General features: G+C 33.0%; 2 protein-coding genes across 13 annotated transcripts; both read left to right on the forward strand.

Moving 5' to 3' along the window:
* The first annotated feature begins 8,749 nt into the window (after positions 1-8,749).
* On the forward strand, positions 8,750-9,436 carry LOC137819169 (uncharacterized). Its single transcript, XM_090296399.1, has 2 exons — positions 8,750-8,990; positions 9,089-9,436. The coding sequence occupies exons 1-2, from the start codon at positions 8,817-8,819 to the stop codon at positions 9,281-9,283; spliced, it is 369 nt and encodes a 122-aa protein (XP_090152525.1). The 5' UTR covers positions 8,750-8,816; the 3' UTR covers positions 9,284-9,436.
* Positions 9,437-9,544: 108 nt separating this feature from the next.
* LOC150024801 (peroxidase 4-like) lies at positions 9,545-14,987 on the forward strand. Of its 12 annotated transcripts, none has more exons than XR_016516274.1 (7): positions 9,549-10,315; positions 10,935-10,962; positions 11,090-11,391; positions 13,231-13,422; positions 13,807-13,986; positions 14,463-14,520; positions 14,716-14,987. XR_016516274.1 is itself a non-coding variant. In XM_090296403.1 (6 exons), exons 3-5 carry the CDS (start codon positions 11,383-11,385, stop codon positions 13,846-13,848), a joined length of 243 nt encoding a protein of 80 aa, XP_090152529.1. In that variant the 5' UTR covers positions 9,549-10,315; positions 10,935-10,962; positions 11,090-11,382; the 3' UTR covers positions 13,849-13,886; positions 14,463-14,987. The 12 variants fall into 12 exon arrangements, 5 of the variants coding, with proteins under 5 accessions (XP_090152528.1, XP_090152529.1, XP_090152526.1 ...); XR_016516276.1 differs by having other exon boundaries at positions 13,807-13,886; positions 14,722-14,987; XR_016516279.1 differs by having other exon boundaries at positions 13,807-13,883.
* The last annotated feature ends 777 nt before the right edge of the window (positions 14,988-15,764 follow it).

Here is a 15,764-nt window from a genome sequence, read left to right on the forward strand (position 1 = left end):
CTTGGAACTAAGTTGAACTTTTCAATTTCTTATCATCCTCAAACGAATGACCAAAATGAAGATATAACTCTTTCTACTATGCCTAGAGTAATCATGAGAGACAATCACAACTCTAGGGATGATTATGCAAACAATAAAGTAGTTTACAAGATTACTAATATTTCTTCATTTGAAGTTGTATATGAGTTTAATCCTCTTACTCCTATAAATTTATTACCCCTTCCTAATCCACATACCTTTGTGCATAAGGAAGGAGTCACAAAAGCTGACTTTGTTAAAAACATGCATGAGAGGATTAAAGAACAAATACAACAACAAATAGAGAAATATTATGAGAAGTTGCCAAAAACAATAGAAAAACAAGAGGAATGGCAACTTCATAAATACTTTGCTAACAAAATACACGAGCCTCTGGACGAGATCCTGCTCTTGTACTATGATCGAGCTGATTGTTTGATCTGTGACTGCGAAGTAGAGACGCAGGGGAGTACCTGGCAATGGCTTGCACAGAACAGGCGGGCTAGCCAAGTACTCCTTTAGCTTGAGGAACTCCTCTTCGCACTCACTAGTCCAAATGAAACGATTGTTCCTTTTTAAACACTGAAAGTACGACAGCCCCCAGTGCCCTCCAGCTAATAAGAACCGGGACAGGGCTGTCATTCGCCTAGTTAACTGTTGTACCTTCTTCACCGAGGTCGGGCTCCTCATTTCAATGATCGTCGCACACTTCTCGGGGTTTGCTTCTATTCCTCGCTCGGTGAGGAGAAACCCCAATAACTTCCATGCTTTCACCCCGAACACGCACTTATTGGGATTCAGCTTCAAATTGTATTTAACTATTGTGGTGAATAGCTCTTCTAAATCAGCAATGTGTTGATTTCTCTCCGTCGAGGTGACGACCATGTCGTCCATGTATGCTTGCACATTTCGCCCGATCATGGGGGTGAGAATCATATCCATCAATATCTGATAGATGGCGCCACCATTCTTAAGTCCAAAGGGCATTACCTTATAACAATAACTCGAGAGCTCTGTCATGAACGTCGTCTTGCATTCATCTCAGGGGTGCATGCGAATTTGGTTATATCCTGAGAAGGCATCCAAAAAGCTGAGGAGTCGGCAACCTGATGCGCTATCCACCAAGGCGTCGATGTTGGGCAGCGGATATGAATCTTTAGGACAAGTCTTGTTCAAATCCGTGAAGTCAATGCACATTCTCCACTTCTTGTTGGCCTTCTTGACCAACACCACGTTTGCTAACCACTCAGGGTATTGAATTTCCTTTATGTTACCAACACTCAGTAACTTCTCAGTCTCCTGCTTGATGACCAGGTGTCTCTCTTCATTAAATTTCCTTCACCTTTGTTAGATAGGCCTGACCTTTGGGTCCACCGTGAGTAAATGACACAGAAAGTCAGGGTCAATGCCTAACATGTCTGAGGTAGACCATGAAAATGCGTTCAAATGTCGTGCTAGGACTTTGACGATTTGGTTCTGCATTTCTTGACTTAGGGACTTTCCAAGCTTAAACATTTTTCCTTCGATCTCTCTTTCTTGAACCTCACTTGCAGGTTCAGGTCGCCTCTCCCTGGCGATCTCCACACGAGTGGCTTCTTCCACCACTTGAGGTTGGGTGGTGACCATGCATACCCCTCTTTTAATCTTCAAACTATTCTCATAGCATTTCTTTGCCACCTTCTAGGCGGACTTGATAGTAATTACCCCTCCCCCCAAGGGAGGACAACTTCACTTTCATATGCCTCGTTGAGGCCACTGCTCCTAACTTGTTTAGAGCAAGTCTGCCTAGAAGAATGTTGTAAGCTGATGGAGCGTTAACGACGAGGTATTTGATATTGATGGTATGAGATGAGGTGTCGTCTGTGAAAGTCGTTCTTAACTCCACATGCCCCCTCACATCCACCTGGTCTCCAACGAAACCATACAGGCAGTCGTCGTATGGTTTCAGCTGGTCGGGCGACAACTGTAATTTATTGAAGGTTGACCAGAACATTACATCGGTCGAGCTCCCTTGGTCGATGAGGACTCGATGTACCCTTTTCCCTACTATAACTATCAAGATCACCACTAGGTCGTTATCATGTGGGACCACATCCTGCAAATCAGCATTAATAAAATAGAGATCGGGCTCAACCAACTGGCCAGGCTCTCGCGCCTTTACTGCCATCACTTCTTTATCGTACTTCTTTCGCTGGGAGGCGGTGCATCCTCTCTCTGAAAATCCCCAGAGATCGTGTCAACTTCGCCATGGACTGACACCTCGTTCCCCTGATCCTCTGTTGGTGTCACCTCCTTCGAGCCTTTCTGACCTTCTAGCTACTCCTTCAGGAAGTCGTCCCTCGCCAACTGGTATCCAAGGGCTATACAATTCTCCACGTTGTGCCCAAAGGCCTTGTGGAACTCGCACCAGGTGTCCTTACTTGGCCCCAAATTCTTATTAGACTTTGGGGCAAACCTCAAGTTCTCAACCACGCCTAGGATGACAATCAACTCCTTATAATTCATCTTGAACATATGTCGACAGAGTGATAAGTGCCTAATTTTAGTAATATTTCATATTAAAATATAGAAAATTATGAGGATTTATTGCTAATTTACATATAAAATAATCCTTAATTTATGAATTTATACCTTTTTATATTTTTTATGAGTTTTATTTGAATAAGAGCATTTTATTCCTAAATTTGGTGTTAATTGCAGATTTTTAGGGAAAATTGAAGATTTGGAGCAAAGGAGAATAATTTGAGCTAAAAAGAGAAAGATAGAAGGTCACAGAATGGAAAAAGATGCAAAGAAAGATTGAGCCTTTTTATGTTTTATCACTTAGCTCATTGGCGCGACACAGGAAGCAACCTAACCCTAGAAAATTAGGATAAATAGGGGGCTAGAGGTTCAACCCTAGTGTGCAGATTGAGAGGAAAACACCATAAAGTGAATTGTAACCCAATTGGGAGAATGGAAGGTGCTAGAAGTATGCGTGGCTAATTCTACCATGGGATTATGAGTAATTTGCTCAAACTCTTATGTATAGAGGTGATATCTTATATATTAATATTCAGAGTTCTTGATTGATTATTAGTATTGTTGTTTTACTTTTAACTTTCCGTGACAAATTGAGAATCTTAAATCTGATCGTATTTTTAGGGTTTAGACCTAAACATCAATACTTAACATATTTGAGTGCTAGGGATAAACTTGAAATGTTAATTGTTTTTAACGTCTGAGCTTCGTTCTAAGTTGTTCTCATAATTATGCGAGGGATCGATAGTTAGGGGACATTCTTAAGGATTTTATATGCGAAGAATCAATATAAATGATTTTTATACGAGCATCAATTTCAATCAAAGAACTTAATATTGACATGTTAATCAAAATACATGAGAGTGAGAAATGAAACATAATCCCTATTTTTCCAATTGAAGCAACTAATTTTTTGTTTGTTTTCTTATTGATCAGTGCCAACATAACCAACTCAAAACTCTTTTTATTTTTCTGTTGTTATATTTAGCGAATATTGTATTTGATAATTCATTGTTCCTTGTGGGATCGATATTCATCCTTAGAGACAATTATTACTTATGACAAACACGGTGCACTTGTCGTAAAAAGTCATCAAGTTTTTGGCGTCGTTGTCGGTAAACAGGTTTGATTTGTTGAGTATAATTTCCTAAATATTATGAATATACTAACTTTTTTTTTTAAATGTGAATAATATTTTTTTTAGTTTTTTTAGATTTGAATATTTTTGTAAAGATTCTGTTTTTCTTTTTACATGTGAATAATTTTTTTTATAAAACTGTTCTTTTATGTTAGTATTTTTCTTTTAAGTTTTTTTTATTTGTTTACTTTATTTATTTTGTTCTGTTTTTATTTTATTTTGATTTTGTTTTTACGTAGTTTACGTAGTTTTTTTTGTTTACGGTAATTATTCTGTTTTGTTTTCGTTTTTATTTTATTTTCATTTAGATTTTGTTTTATTATATTTCAATTAGTTTTTTTTTACGTTTAACTTACGTAGTTTATTTACAGTTTTACGTAGTTTTTATTTATTTATTTTGATTAGTTATTTATTATTATTAGTTTCTGTTTTATTCTTGTTTCAGTTTTTTTTTTCTTAGCAGTTATTTATTTATTTATTTTATTTTATGTTATTCTATCCTTTTTATTTTTAGTTTTATTATTTTCTTTTATTTCATTCTTAGTTTTTATTACAGGTAAGTTTTTTTTTTGTTTCTATCTATATATTATGTTTCAGTTTTTAAGTTAGTTAGTTAGTTATTTAAGTCTGTTTTAATTTTTTTAATTTTGTATTTTTTTATATATTATTCTTGTTTTATTTATTTTATTTTTCTCTTTGTTAAAAAAATTAGTTTTATTTTATTTTGTTTTTAGTTTTTATTTAAGTAAGTTTTTGTTTCTTTTATTTTATTTTTTTTATTGTTTTGTTTACTTATTGATTTTTCTTTTGTTATTTTAAATTTTCTGTTTTTTCTTTATTTTATTAAAAAATTATTTGCTTGTTATACTAATCCTTGCTTGAGTTGATTTATGATATTAAGAAAACATGTTTGTATAGATTGAAAAATTGAAAAGATAACTTAGAAGAATAAAAGATAAAAATAAAGAAAAGAGAAGCAATGAGAAGTTAGAAAAGATCAAGAGTTGACGATGACGTTACATATCACCAGTTGAGAGATAACATATATGGTTTTAATAATGAAGTGGCTAGGGAATTCTCTCTAGCCAATCACTCCTATCAAATAAGTTCAGCTAGGAAACTATGGAGAATTTCAAGGGAAACCCAACCCATATATATCGCCCTTGAAGGAAATAGGCGTTAAGTTATATGACGTTAAACGAGCGCTTGCTGGAAGGCAACCCAGTATAAAATTTAGTTTTATGATTTGTTATTTTTTGTTTTGATTTTTACTTTTAAGAAAAAAAAAAATTCAAAAGCACTCAATCCTTATATGCCTCTCGATCAGTTTGTAGCTTTTGTATTTTGACCTAGGGACATGTTCTATTATTTTGGGACGCAGATCCAGACAATGAAGCAGGGCCATCTACAACTATAGAAGAAGATTTTAACATAGAGTTGGATCACTTCTTAGGAAGGGAGGATTGAGCAAAAATATGGTTTTGTCTTTCTAATTTTCTTTATTTTTAGTTATTTGAATTTTTATTTTTTGTTTAATTTTTTTTATTCTGCCGTTGTTTTATTTTCTGTTTATTTGTTAGTTTGTTTTATTTACTTTTTGTTTTAATTTTCTGTTAGTTGCTTATTTGGTTTTTTATGTTTTGAGTTATTTTTCAATAAATTTAAGTTTTAATTTGTTTGTTTTCTAGTTTTTTTTTCTCAAATAAAAAAATAACTAGAATATTAATTTTAAATTGTGAAAAAAAGAATTTGTGTTTAAATATTAAATAGTGAGATTAATTAGACTCAGGTTAGAAAAGAAAATATGATTGAATCCCTATTCAAATATAATTGAAATTGTGATACATGAAGTTTAACAGGATAATTTATTAAGAAAGAAAATGACAAAACAAAAAGGAATAAGACCAATTAAACCAAGTGAGTGTGTGGACCTTAAACAGTTTTAAGAGATTTACTAATGAATTGACCGTTGTGGTTGCTTAATTTTTATTTTTGTTACATCATAAAAGAGCATGAAGATGATTGAGGCATTTGTTTGTCTTAATTAGGAAACCAGGGCTAAATAGCCAACCTTTATCATATTAGAATTTCATTTTTTTATATATCCCTTTGGGCCAAGAATTTTTGTTATTATTGCACCTTAGCCTTTGATGATATATTTTCCTTTCCTTTAGCATGTTTAAAGAAGGAGAACATAGATGCAATACATTTAGAAAAGGGAATGGTTGGTTCAGATTATGAAAGCTAAAAAAAAAAAGAGTTGAAAATAGGAAGAATCTTTTCCTATTAATGAAAAAAAGAAGAAAAAAGAAGAAAAAAATAAGAAGAGAGAAACAAAAAAAGGAAAAGAAATAGAAAAAAAAAATCATCATGAAAATCATGAAGAGTTAGAAAAGAAAAATGAGGAAAAGTGTGAACTCAAAAGAAAATGGTGATTAGATAACATATATGTAGAGAATTGTTCCCTGAACAGTGTAGAGAACTGATCGAATGAGGTTATGTGGCCATCTAGGAGACTAATGAATCAATCCAGTGTTGTGTCTGCGAACGTCCCCATGAACAGTTTGCAATGCATGGCGTCCGTTCATCCTGAAATCATCATCTGGGTATTCGGTACTTGTGAAAGTGATCTTGGGTGTCATGAAATTCGTTGGTATTACGACATTCATGATCGCTTGCGAGAACGGCATGGGGCGAGCCCTAACCGGGATAGGCGAGCTCCGCTCTCTGGCGACGCGCTCCCCCAAATGCTGTAGATCCCTACGCAACTCCTCATTGGTCCTGCGTAACTCTTCGTTGCTTGCTCGCGACACGTCCAACTCGACCCTAAATTGGTCTTGTCTGTGGGCCTGCTCGACCCGAACCTCGGCCAAGACCCTCTCCTAGTCATCCCTGGACGTCGCCACTGCCGGTTGGAGAGTGCTGACGGTTTCCATGAGTTGCTGTAGGGCGGAATTGTCACCTTCCTCCTGTCCAGATGGGCCTTGTCGAGTATTCCTCATATCGACCGGTAGCTTGATCACAATTGTGGATGGACCTGGTTTTATCGGGCCCCACGGTGGGCGCCAAATGCTCTTACCAGTCGACCTGGTCGCCGGTTGACTTCGAAGACAAGCGGTGGCTCCACCTATTTCTGGTGGATTCTGTGCTTCCCTTTGGGTGCCGCTCCGTTAAAACAGAGGGGACCCTACCTATTGATTGCACTTCGACGATCAAGTCAGTACAGGACGTATAGAAACAATAAGTAAGTAAGTAGTTTCAATCTAAGAAACAGTGTACCCTTACCTGGGATCTCAAGTCCCCTTTATAGACTACTTTTAGGTTACCTCTTGTAATAACCTTCTCTCACGAGAACCTTATCTCGAGTGAAAGCACGTTTAATTAGGGGAGATTCTGTTATAATGCGCACAATCTTAGCACGACAACTGCACAAAATCTTATCTCTTTGGAGTGCATAAATCTTTAACAGAATGTCAGTCAGGGTACCAACTCATGTACCTGCATTAGGGGTCCAATCTGTAGGCGTACAAGTCTCTACGTACCATGCATGCAACTTATTCCCCCCAAAACCCTAGCGCTCTTGGACTTAGACGTTGTAGGGAATGTTTTACTTATACTAGACCTGAAAGTACTAAATACACCCTTAGGCGCAACAACACTCTTCACTAGCCTGAGGCCTTATGCGCAAAAGATTATATGAACAAAAATCAATACACATACCTGAAGCCCACTTACGTTATCCAAAAATATGACGCAACGACCAAATTAACCTATTTAATACAAGTGCTGATGTCCGACCACCGAACGCTAAACTCAATCATCTGATCAGTACATATATAAATTGTACCAATTCCTAGTTGTTGTGTGTTGTAAATAAACATAAAACTTTTAAGTCATTAACTTTTTTCTTGTTGCTATGGAGCCGTCTCCCGGCACCGCATGCATGTCCTTTCATTCAAAGGGACACTGACAAAAATTATTATCTTATTATCTTTAGTTATTTTTATTGAAAGGGACACTGACAGAATTTATTATCTTATTATCTTTAGTTATTTTTGATATCATTGTCATAATCTTGAACCCCTTTTTTTTAATAAAATAATGTTTTTTTTAAGCGTCTTACTTCAATTCTTGAAGAAGTACTTATTTTCACTGATAATCTTGAACCTTCTTTTTTCTAATAAAATACTCTTTTTTTTTCTAATTTCTTACCTAGATCAGTTCCTGAATTTTAAGAAACAAAGTTTTGATCTTTCTCATAAAATATTATATCATAAAAAACTGTATTTTAATAAGTTTGAGAATTAATTTGAAATAAAATAACAAAAATTGTCACTAGTAGCCACAGTTGTCAAAAGACCGACTTGAAAGAAATTTGAGTGAAATTTTTTTTATTTCCTTATAGGAGGTTTGTAAGTTGGTTCTTAAGACACTCTTCAAAAACGGGTGATGATATCTTCATATCATATAGCACCTAACAGACATATATTGAGAAATAAATAAATTAATATTTTAATGATATTTAATTTAATTTTTAATTTAAAATATTATTATATTATTGTAATGGTTTGTCAACGTGTATTTTACTTCTTGAACGTCAACAAAATCTTTTTCTTAAAAAACTAATATTCATTGAACATTTTAAAATATAATGATATATATTAGAATTTTAAATTAAAAATAAAACAAATATTATTACAATATTATTGTTTAAGAATGTAAAGTGTGTGTTTTTTATTTTGAGCGTGTTAAACTAATAATAATAAAAATGGCAAAAAGTTGTTCCTTAATTACTACGAAATTTTTTTCTTTAACATCACACATAATAAAAAACATACATTTAACACTATTTGTCCATATATGTCTGTTAGTGCTATATGATGTGAAGATATCATCACCCACATCATCTTTGAAAGACATTATTCCAAAGACAACCCTCCTATGCGTCATAGGAAATATTCCTAAAACAACTGCCACAGGCATACACAAAAGTCAATGTCAGTAGATACATCCAAAGTCTTGATTTTTTCTGAGGATCTTAATACGTTGATAATTTACCTAATAAATAGATCACTTCCTGCAGAGCTCTAAAAGTATTACTATCCCTAAAGAAACATTTGGGGCTGAATTAAGTGTAGAAATGTGTGGGAGAGACAAAAGGAGGGCTTGTTCTTGTTCATGTTCAGAGAAGAAGAAGAAAAGGGTGAAGCATGGAAAAAGGCCTCTTCCTGATCTCAATTACCCTCCTCCTCCCGATGACGACTACCAACATTCATCATCATCATCTTCTCCTCCTCCTCACAATTACGATAAGGTTCCACACTTCTCTCTATAAATATATTGTCATGTTTTCATCTTACTTAGATTCCACTCATTACTTATAAGTTACTAAGTGAAACTAAATTATATCAGCTTCAGCTTCTGGGGGCTGCTCGTCAACACAGTCCTGCTGCTGCTGCTGCCTCTAGGAAGCGTAAAATGGAAGAGAGTGAGAGTGAGAGTAGCTCCCACTGGATGAAAGCATACTGGAACAAGGTCATGAATTATATCATATCCAATCCCAACAACCCCAACAAGAAGAAGAAGAAGGATGAGCCAGCACAATAACTCCAAGCCTGTTTCTAAAACTCTTTCATTATACATGTTGTTTCAGTGATCGTTTCGTTCGTTTGTTTAGTTTTTGTTGTGTGATGTTGCAGTAGGCCAAGTTCTGTGTTATAATAAATTCAGTATTTTTATATACGAGAATGATTATGATTATTTGAGAACGTGCGACACTATACAACTCTATCAAATATTAATATTTTAATTATTTTTAAAAACCGGTGATTTCTTTTAATTTTTTAACTTTTTATTTGAGAACGTGTGTTTTTTTTTTTTTTTACTTTTATATGCAGTTACACATTTGACGGTGTTGATTTTCTCCTGTGTTGTCTGTACTTCATTACACTTTGGACATTTTATTATTATTAATAATATTATTACTCTTTTTATTATTATTATTGATAATAAATATTATAATAATATAATAAGTTTAATATTAATAATAACTACAATAATATAAATAATAATAATAATTATAATACACTGCCAAAAAAAGTTAATATAATCTCCGTAATTGGATTTAATTACCGAAAGTTATTTTAACCTCTCTTAAATTCTAGAGATTTATTTTAAATTCACTAAAATAATCTACATTTATTTATTTTAAATTTTATTTTTTCTTTGTTTATCACTTTCCTCCTCTCTTTCAGGTAAACCCTAATTCTGTCGTTTCCTCTTCACTTCCCTCTCTCCCTCTAATCCTTCCACGTTATAACCATTCGCTCCTCCTACCTTAACGCCATCCTCCGCCTCCCGCTCCAACGCCACTACACTCTTTTGCTGCGCCGCTCCATTCCGCAATGCTAACAAGTCGCTCCAATTGGAACTCCATGCTCGAGAACACCAGTGTGTGTGATTCCTTCAAGGTTGTTCTAATTGGAGACTCTGAAATTGGGAAATCAAATCTGCTCTTGCAAAAGATGTATTCCGGTTGGATTCCAAACCCACAATACGAGTGGAATTTGCTTACCGGAACATAAAGGTTGGAGAAAAACTGATCAAAGCTCAAATATGGGACACTGCAGGCCAAGAGAGGTAAGGAACTCACTATTCCTTCTTTTTCTTTTCTCCCTTCCAATGGATGACTCTTTGTTTTCTCTTCAATTGGTCATTGCTTTCAACTTTTTAATTCTTTTTGGCTCTGTAAACTATAATAAAATTACAGTTTTGTTGTATAGAGTATGTTTTTACAGATTTTTTTTTCTCTGTTGCAATAGCAGTGCCTTTTTCTATCAATCGCATAATTTAGTTATTCAATTAAATTTTGTGTTGAAAATATTTGCAGTTGAATGAATGTTGTTGAGTGTAGTGTAAAATATGTAGAACAAATATAAATGTTATTATCTCTTGAAGTTTGGTGTGATTTGAACGTATGGAACTTGCGAAATCATAATTATGAAGACATGGCACTGGTATATAGGATAATAGAAATTTGTGTGTGATTTCATAGTTTGCGTGGTTAACTTAAGGCTCTTGAGATGAATTGAATGCATTGGTTAACTTTAAGTGGTATTATCAGGACATTGCTTTAAGAAGTTAATAAATATAATTGTGTTCTTAAATTGTAAATTATGTTCGTAACTAAAAGAGAGTGTATCTAACGTATTGAATGTTTTTATTTTCTTGATTTACTTTTTTATTTCTCTTTCTACAGATTTTGCATCATAGAAGGCCTCGAAAAGGTGCAGGATTTCGTCAAGATGGAGCTTCAGGATTTCATCATTTAATTATATTAAAGTTTTTCATAAATTAACATTATATTTTGCCTATATATATTAATGAAGCTTGGTTTCTTTTTGTTCTCTCTAGTTTTCTACCTGATACTAGAACCTGGGATCTTCAAAGTAGAAGCTGATGACCATGATGATGAGTTTGTGAAAGTAAGAGGGGTGCAGCTTGTGTTGAATGAGAGACCCTACTATGCTAATGGTTATAATGCCTATTCGCTCATGTACATGGCCTCTGATCCATCTCAGAGAAACAAGGTCTCATCTGTGTTTTAAGTAGCTGCGAACCATGGACTTAGCATAGCAAGAACATGGGCTTTCAGTGATGGTGGAGATAGGCCCCTTCAATACTGTCCTGGATCATACAATGAGTACATGTTCCTGGTCAGTTTTCATCTCCATTTTGCAGTCTCTAATCTTTGAATTTTTTTAGAGATTGTGATATTGAATTAGAATAAAGATGTTAATTAGTTGTTTAATCTTTTAAAGCACTTAATGATCATGTTATGTTATATATATAGTCTATTTTACCCTGGCATTCCATCACAGATAATCATTGAATTAATAGTTAACACAAATATTGTAATAAAAGTGAAAAAAGTTTATGCATATATATGATGGTTTGATGAACTATAAGCTATTTTTTCTTAATTTTTATAATTTGATGATGGTTAACATTAGTTCTTCTGCCAAATGCATACTTGCTATAATTGGTGTTCAGTTTTTTGCAGCAGTAATAATTATATTTTGGCTGTGTAAATAATGAAGGGACTGGACTTTGTAATATCAGAAGCCAGAGGGTATGGGACCAAGTTGGTGTTGAGTTGGGTGAATAACTATATAACTATGATAATTCATTTGGATATTTACATGGGTGGTTGGTTTTTCTTCTTCCTATGTTTCGGATTGGGTTGTATCTTTTCTGGAACATGATAGTTTTAACAATTCCCATATTTTATTTATTCAACAAATATATATTATTTTGTTTTAAAATTTCATTTATATTTATTTTTATTGTTAAAAATAATATTGTATTGTTAAAAGGTTTGTCAGGGTGCTTCTAAAGAAAAAACAGACAGGTGTCAAGTGATGAATATATATCCTAAATAAAATGATAGCTATTCTTTAAAATTGTTATCTAAAAGCATCCTAAGTCATTTTATGCATTTTATTTATTTATTAAGGTTTTATTATAATCACATAATGAGGTATAGTTAAAAATTTGAATAAGGTTTTCTGAAGTGAGTGCTAGAAGGTTTGAACACATTATTACAATATAGAAGTAAAGAGGGTTTTTTTGCTCTACCAGGCAATCTAGGTTGATAGAATAGAAGTACAGAAAACGTGAAACTCTTTTTCATTCACATATAGATACATATACAAAATAAAAATAAAGTGCAGAAGAACAACACATGTATTCTGTTTTTTTGCAGAACAGACCCTCAAATGTTAAAAACTTCATCACATCACATACCAAACCAAAAGCTTCTAATCTAAAATACAATCTACTACCATAGTGATTCCATGATTTACATTTAAATGAATGTATCTTTTCATTTTTCTATAATTATTGGAAAAATTACTCAATTCATAAAAATACTAATATCTTGGATATTTTGTTAATATATAAGTTTATTTATTATCTACCGATCCTGCTTTGGCTCTTCTATTCTAAAATAGATCTCGGCCAAAAGCGAAAAAATAAAATAAAATTAACAACTGACACTTGATCTCAGACAAAGATAAATATAGAATTTTCTGCTATGTGCTTCCCTTTTAAGGCATCTGTTCTTGTTCTTTCTTTTGAATTTGACATGTAGTTTATGTTGCACAGCTTTTAAGTGCATATGAAATGTTTTATCATGTTTCTTTTAGATTCATCTTGAGTTTGTTGAAACTTATCTGTAAAAATTATGCTTCCCAACTTAATATAATATAAAATCTATGTGAGCTGAGAAGAAAAGGAGAAAAAGAGAGATAAAAGTGCAATGTTGGTAATTGGAGTTTTGGCTTCAGATGCAATTTTGATTTGTTGAAACTGAGTTGTTTGGGTTAGTTTGGGAAATGAATGAAATGATATCTGGGTTAAGTGAAATCAAATACTTCACCACATGGTTCTAGACATGGTATTTTAGTAGCATGACACAAGAGTTATGGTTCCAGTGGAGTGGAGGAGAAATCTCATTAACAACAACTAAAGCTATATTGTTATATTCTTGACAGGGTTGTGATGCATCAATTTTACTGAACAACACTGCTATTCTAGAAAGCGAGCAAGATGCAATTCCAAATAACAATTCAATAAGGGGTTTGGATGTGGTCAATAATATCAAGAGAGCGGTGGAAAATACTTGTCCCGGGACAGTTTCTTGTGCTGATAATCTTGCTATTGCAGCTGAAATAGGTTCTATTCTGGTAAGTTCAAATTCTCAATCATTTAATGTGATTATAGTAATGCCCTAATTAAGGTGAATTAGACAAAAAGGAAATATGCAGTTTTTTGTTAGATTTAAAAAATGCCATGGGTTAAAAGTTATATATATGGTATTGGGATTTAAATATAAAATTTGTAACAAAAAAATTTCGGCTGATCAAAAAATTATAATTAAAATTCAAACATAATTCTTTGAATAAGGGTCACACCGGATATCACTGAAAGATCTCAATCCTCAATAAGTATTAATGGATGGGAATGAGTCATAATGTTTAATTTTAAACGTATGAGACATATCAAGGTATAATTAAACGTTTCATTACTATATTTTCTTTTCTTTAACACTATTTTACCAATTTTTGTAGTTGATTTGGTCTGTGTGCATGAAAGGAGGAAGAGAAGGATGAAAGGAGTGACAGAGAGAAACAGAGGAAGAGAAAGCGTGGTTTTGTTTCCAATGAACTTTCTTCTCATTCACTTCTTTCTCTTTGTTCCAATCCTTTTCTTTTCTACTTTTCTGTCTCTACCTTTTCCCTTCCTAACCTGTAACTAACTATTTCTCCATACTGCTACTTTTTCTCTTCTCTCACACACAACACAACTGTGAGACAACCTCGTACACAAGTTGCACACTTTGAATTTTCATTCAATTTTTGCACCTTATTCTTCTTGTTTTTGTGTCAATACAGATAGAGATGTTTCAATAATTGTTATGCAGACCAACAACTATTGATGCCGATTTTTAATACTTATGTAATTTGTCTTGTTAGTATTGTATGTAGGATTATGATAACTGTATTACATACTTTGAAAAATTAGTAATTTAGTGTTAACCAGTTTCAATTTGTAATGTACGGTGAAAGTTATAATTACCATGATTTCTTATTGATTGATAGTGTAAAGATTTTGGTAGACATTGTCATAAGAAATTAAACCTTTATATTGTGTTTTTGTGTAGAGCTACATGGTTTTGTGAATGAAGTATGTGACATTTTTGTCATAATTTCTTTTACATTTTCAGATTTTTGGGCTTGGAAGTCACACTTGTCTCACCCGGTGGATTTCAGTTAACATTGCTGGTGAGTTCTATCAATCAAGTGCAGTTTAGAAGTGTAGTCATCAGAAAGTCGAATTGTTTAGGATGGATTCTGGTTGTCTATAGGCTAGGATACTTGAATCATTTGCATGTCACCTCATTTTGATGTTTCTATCTGAGAAGTCCTTTATGTTTGTAAACCTACAATGTGTTCCCTGTTTTAAAATTCCACCTGTAGTAACAGATGAAGAAGGTGGAGATGAGAGGTGTTAGTAAAAAGGAAGAATTTATCAGAAGGATCAAAGATGCAGCACAAAGTAAGCCTTGAGCTTTTGCTTACTTTTTCCTAGTTATGATGGAGGATAATTTAACACCTAACTAGTAGTTTCCTTGAAGGTTATATCATATATGTCAAACTATCAATTCATATTTGTTTAAGTGTATGCTCAAATGCGAGCTGTATGTATTTCAAACTTGATTGAGTTTCCATAGTTAAAATTATCTTCTAAATATTTGATTCCATGTACTCATGCTTGAATGAAACTTGTTTTTTTATAAGATAAATCATGTCAGGTTATTATCCTATATTCCAAGCCTGATAATTATAAACCTGTGTATTGGTCACATAATCATAAAATCAAATGACTTGGTTGCAACCAAAATTCCAATCAGGAATATCTTTCACAATTTCTCCAAAAATGTATTTTTGGCTGAAATTCCCCACAATTAAACAATTCATTAAAAAATAAGAAACAAAAGTAAAAACAAGGCAACAATTAAACAATCCACTAAAAAAATAAGAAACAATTAAACAATCCACTAAAAAAATAATAAAAAAATAAAAAACAAAAATAAAAGTGCACAATATTTGAGATATGAGAAAACTCACACAAACATCCAAACTATGCATGCAAAAAAAAACATCACAATGCAGTGTTTGGAAACCCTTGGGAATAGCATGGGTTTGAAAGAATAGTAGGGGTTTGAAACCTCCTTTGGAAACCCATGGGAATAACAGGGTTTGGAAACCGCCTGGAAGTAATTATCTTCCCAAGAGTTATTAAAAATTGTCGCTAAATATAATCACTGTTAATTTTTTAATTTTTTTAGTGATAGTAGTAGTAATTATTATAATAACAATAATAGTATTATTTTTAATATTAATAATATTATTAACAATAATATTAATAACGGTAATAGTAATTACAAATAATAATAATAATAATGATTTTATTATTAATAGTATTAATAATAATCATAATATTAGTAATAATCACAATAAAAATA

Source organism: Phaseolus vulgaris, chromosome 10 (assembly GCF_051622355.1).
Source record: "Phaseolus vulgaris cultivar YP4 chromosome 10, ASM5162235v1, whole genome shotgun sequence".
Classification (NCBI taxonomy): domain Eukaryota; kingdom Viridiplantae; phylum Streptophyta; class Magnoliopsida; order Fabales; family Fabaceae; genus Phaseolus; species Phaseolus vulgaris.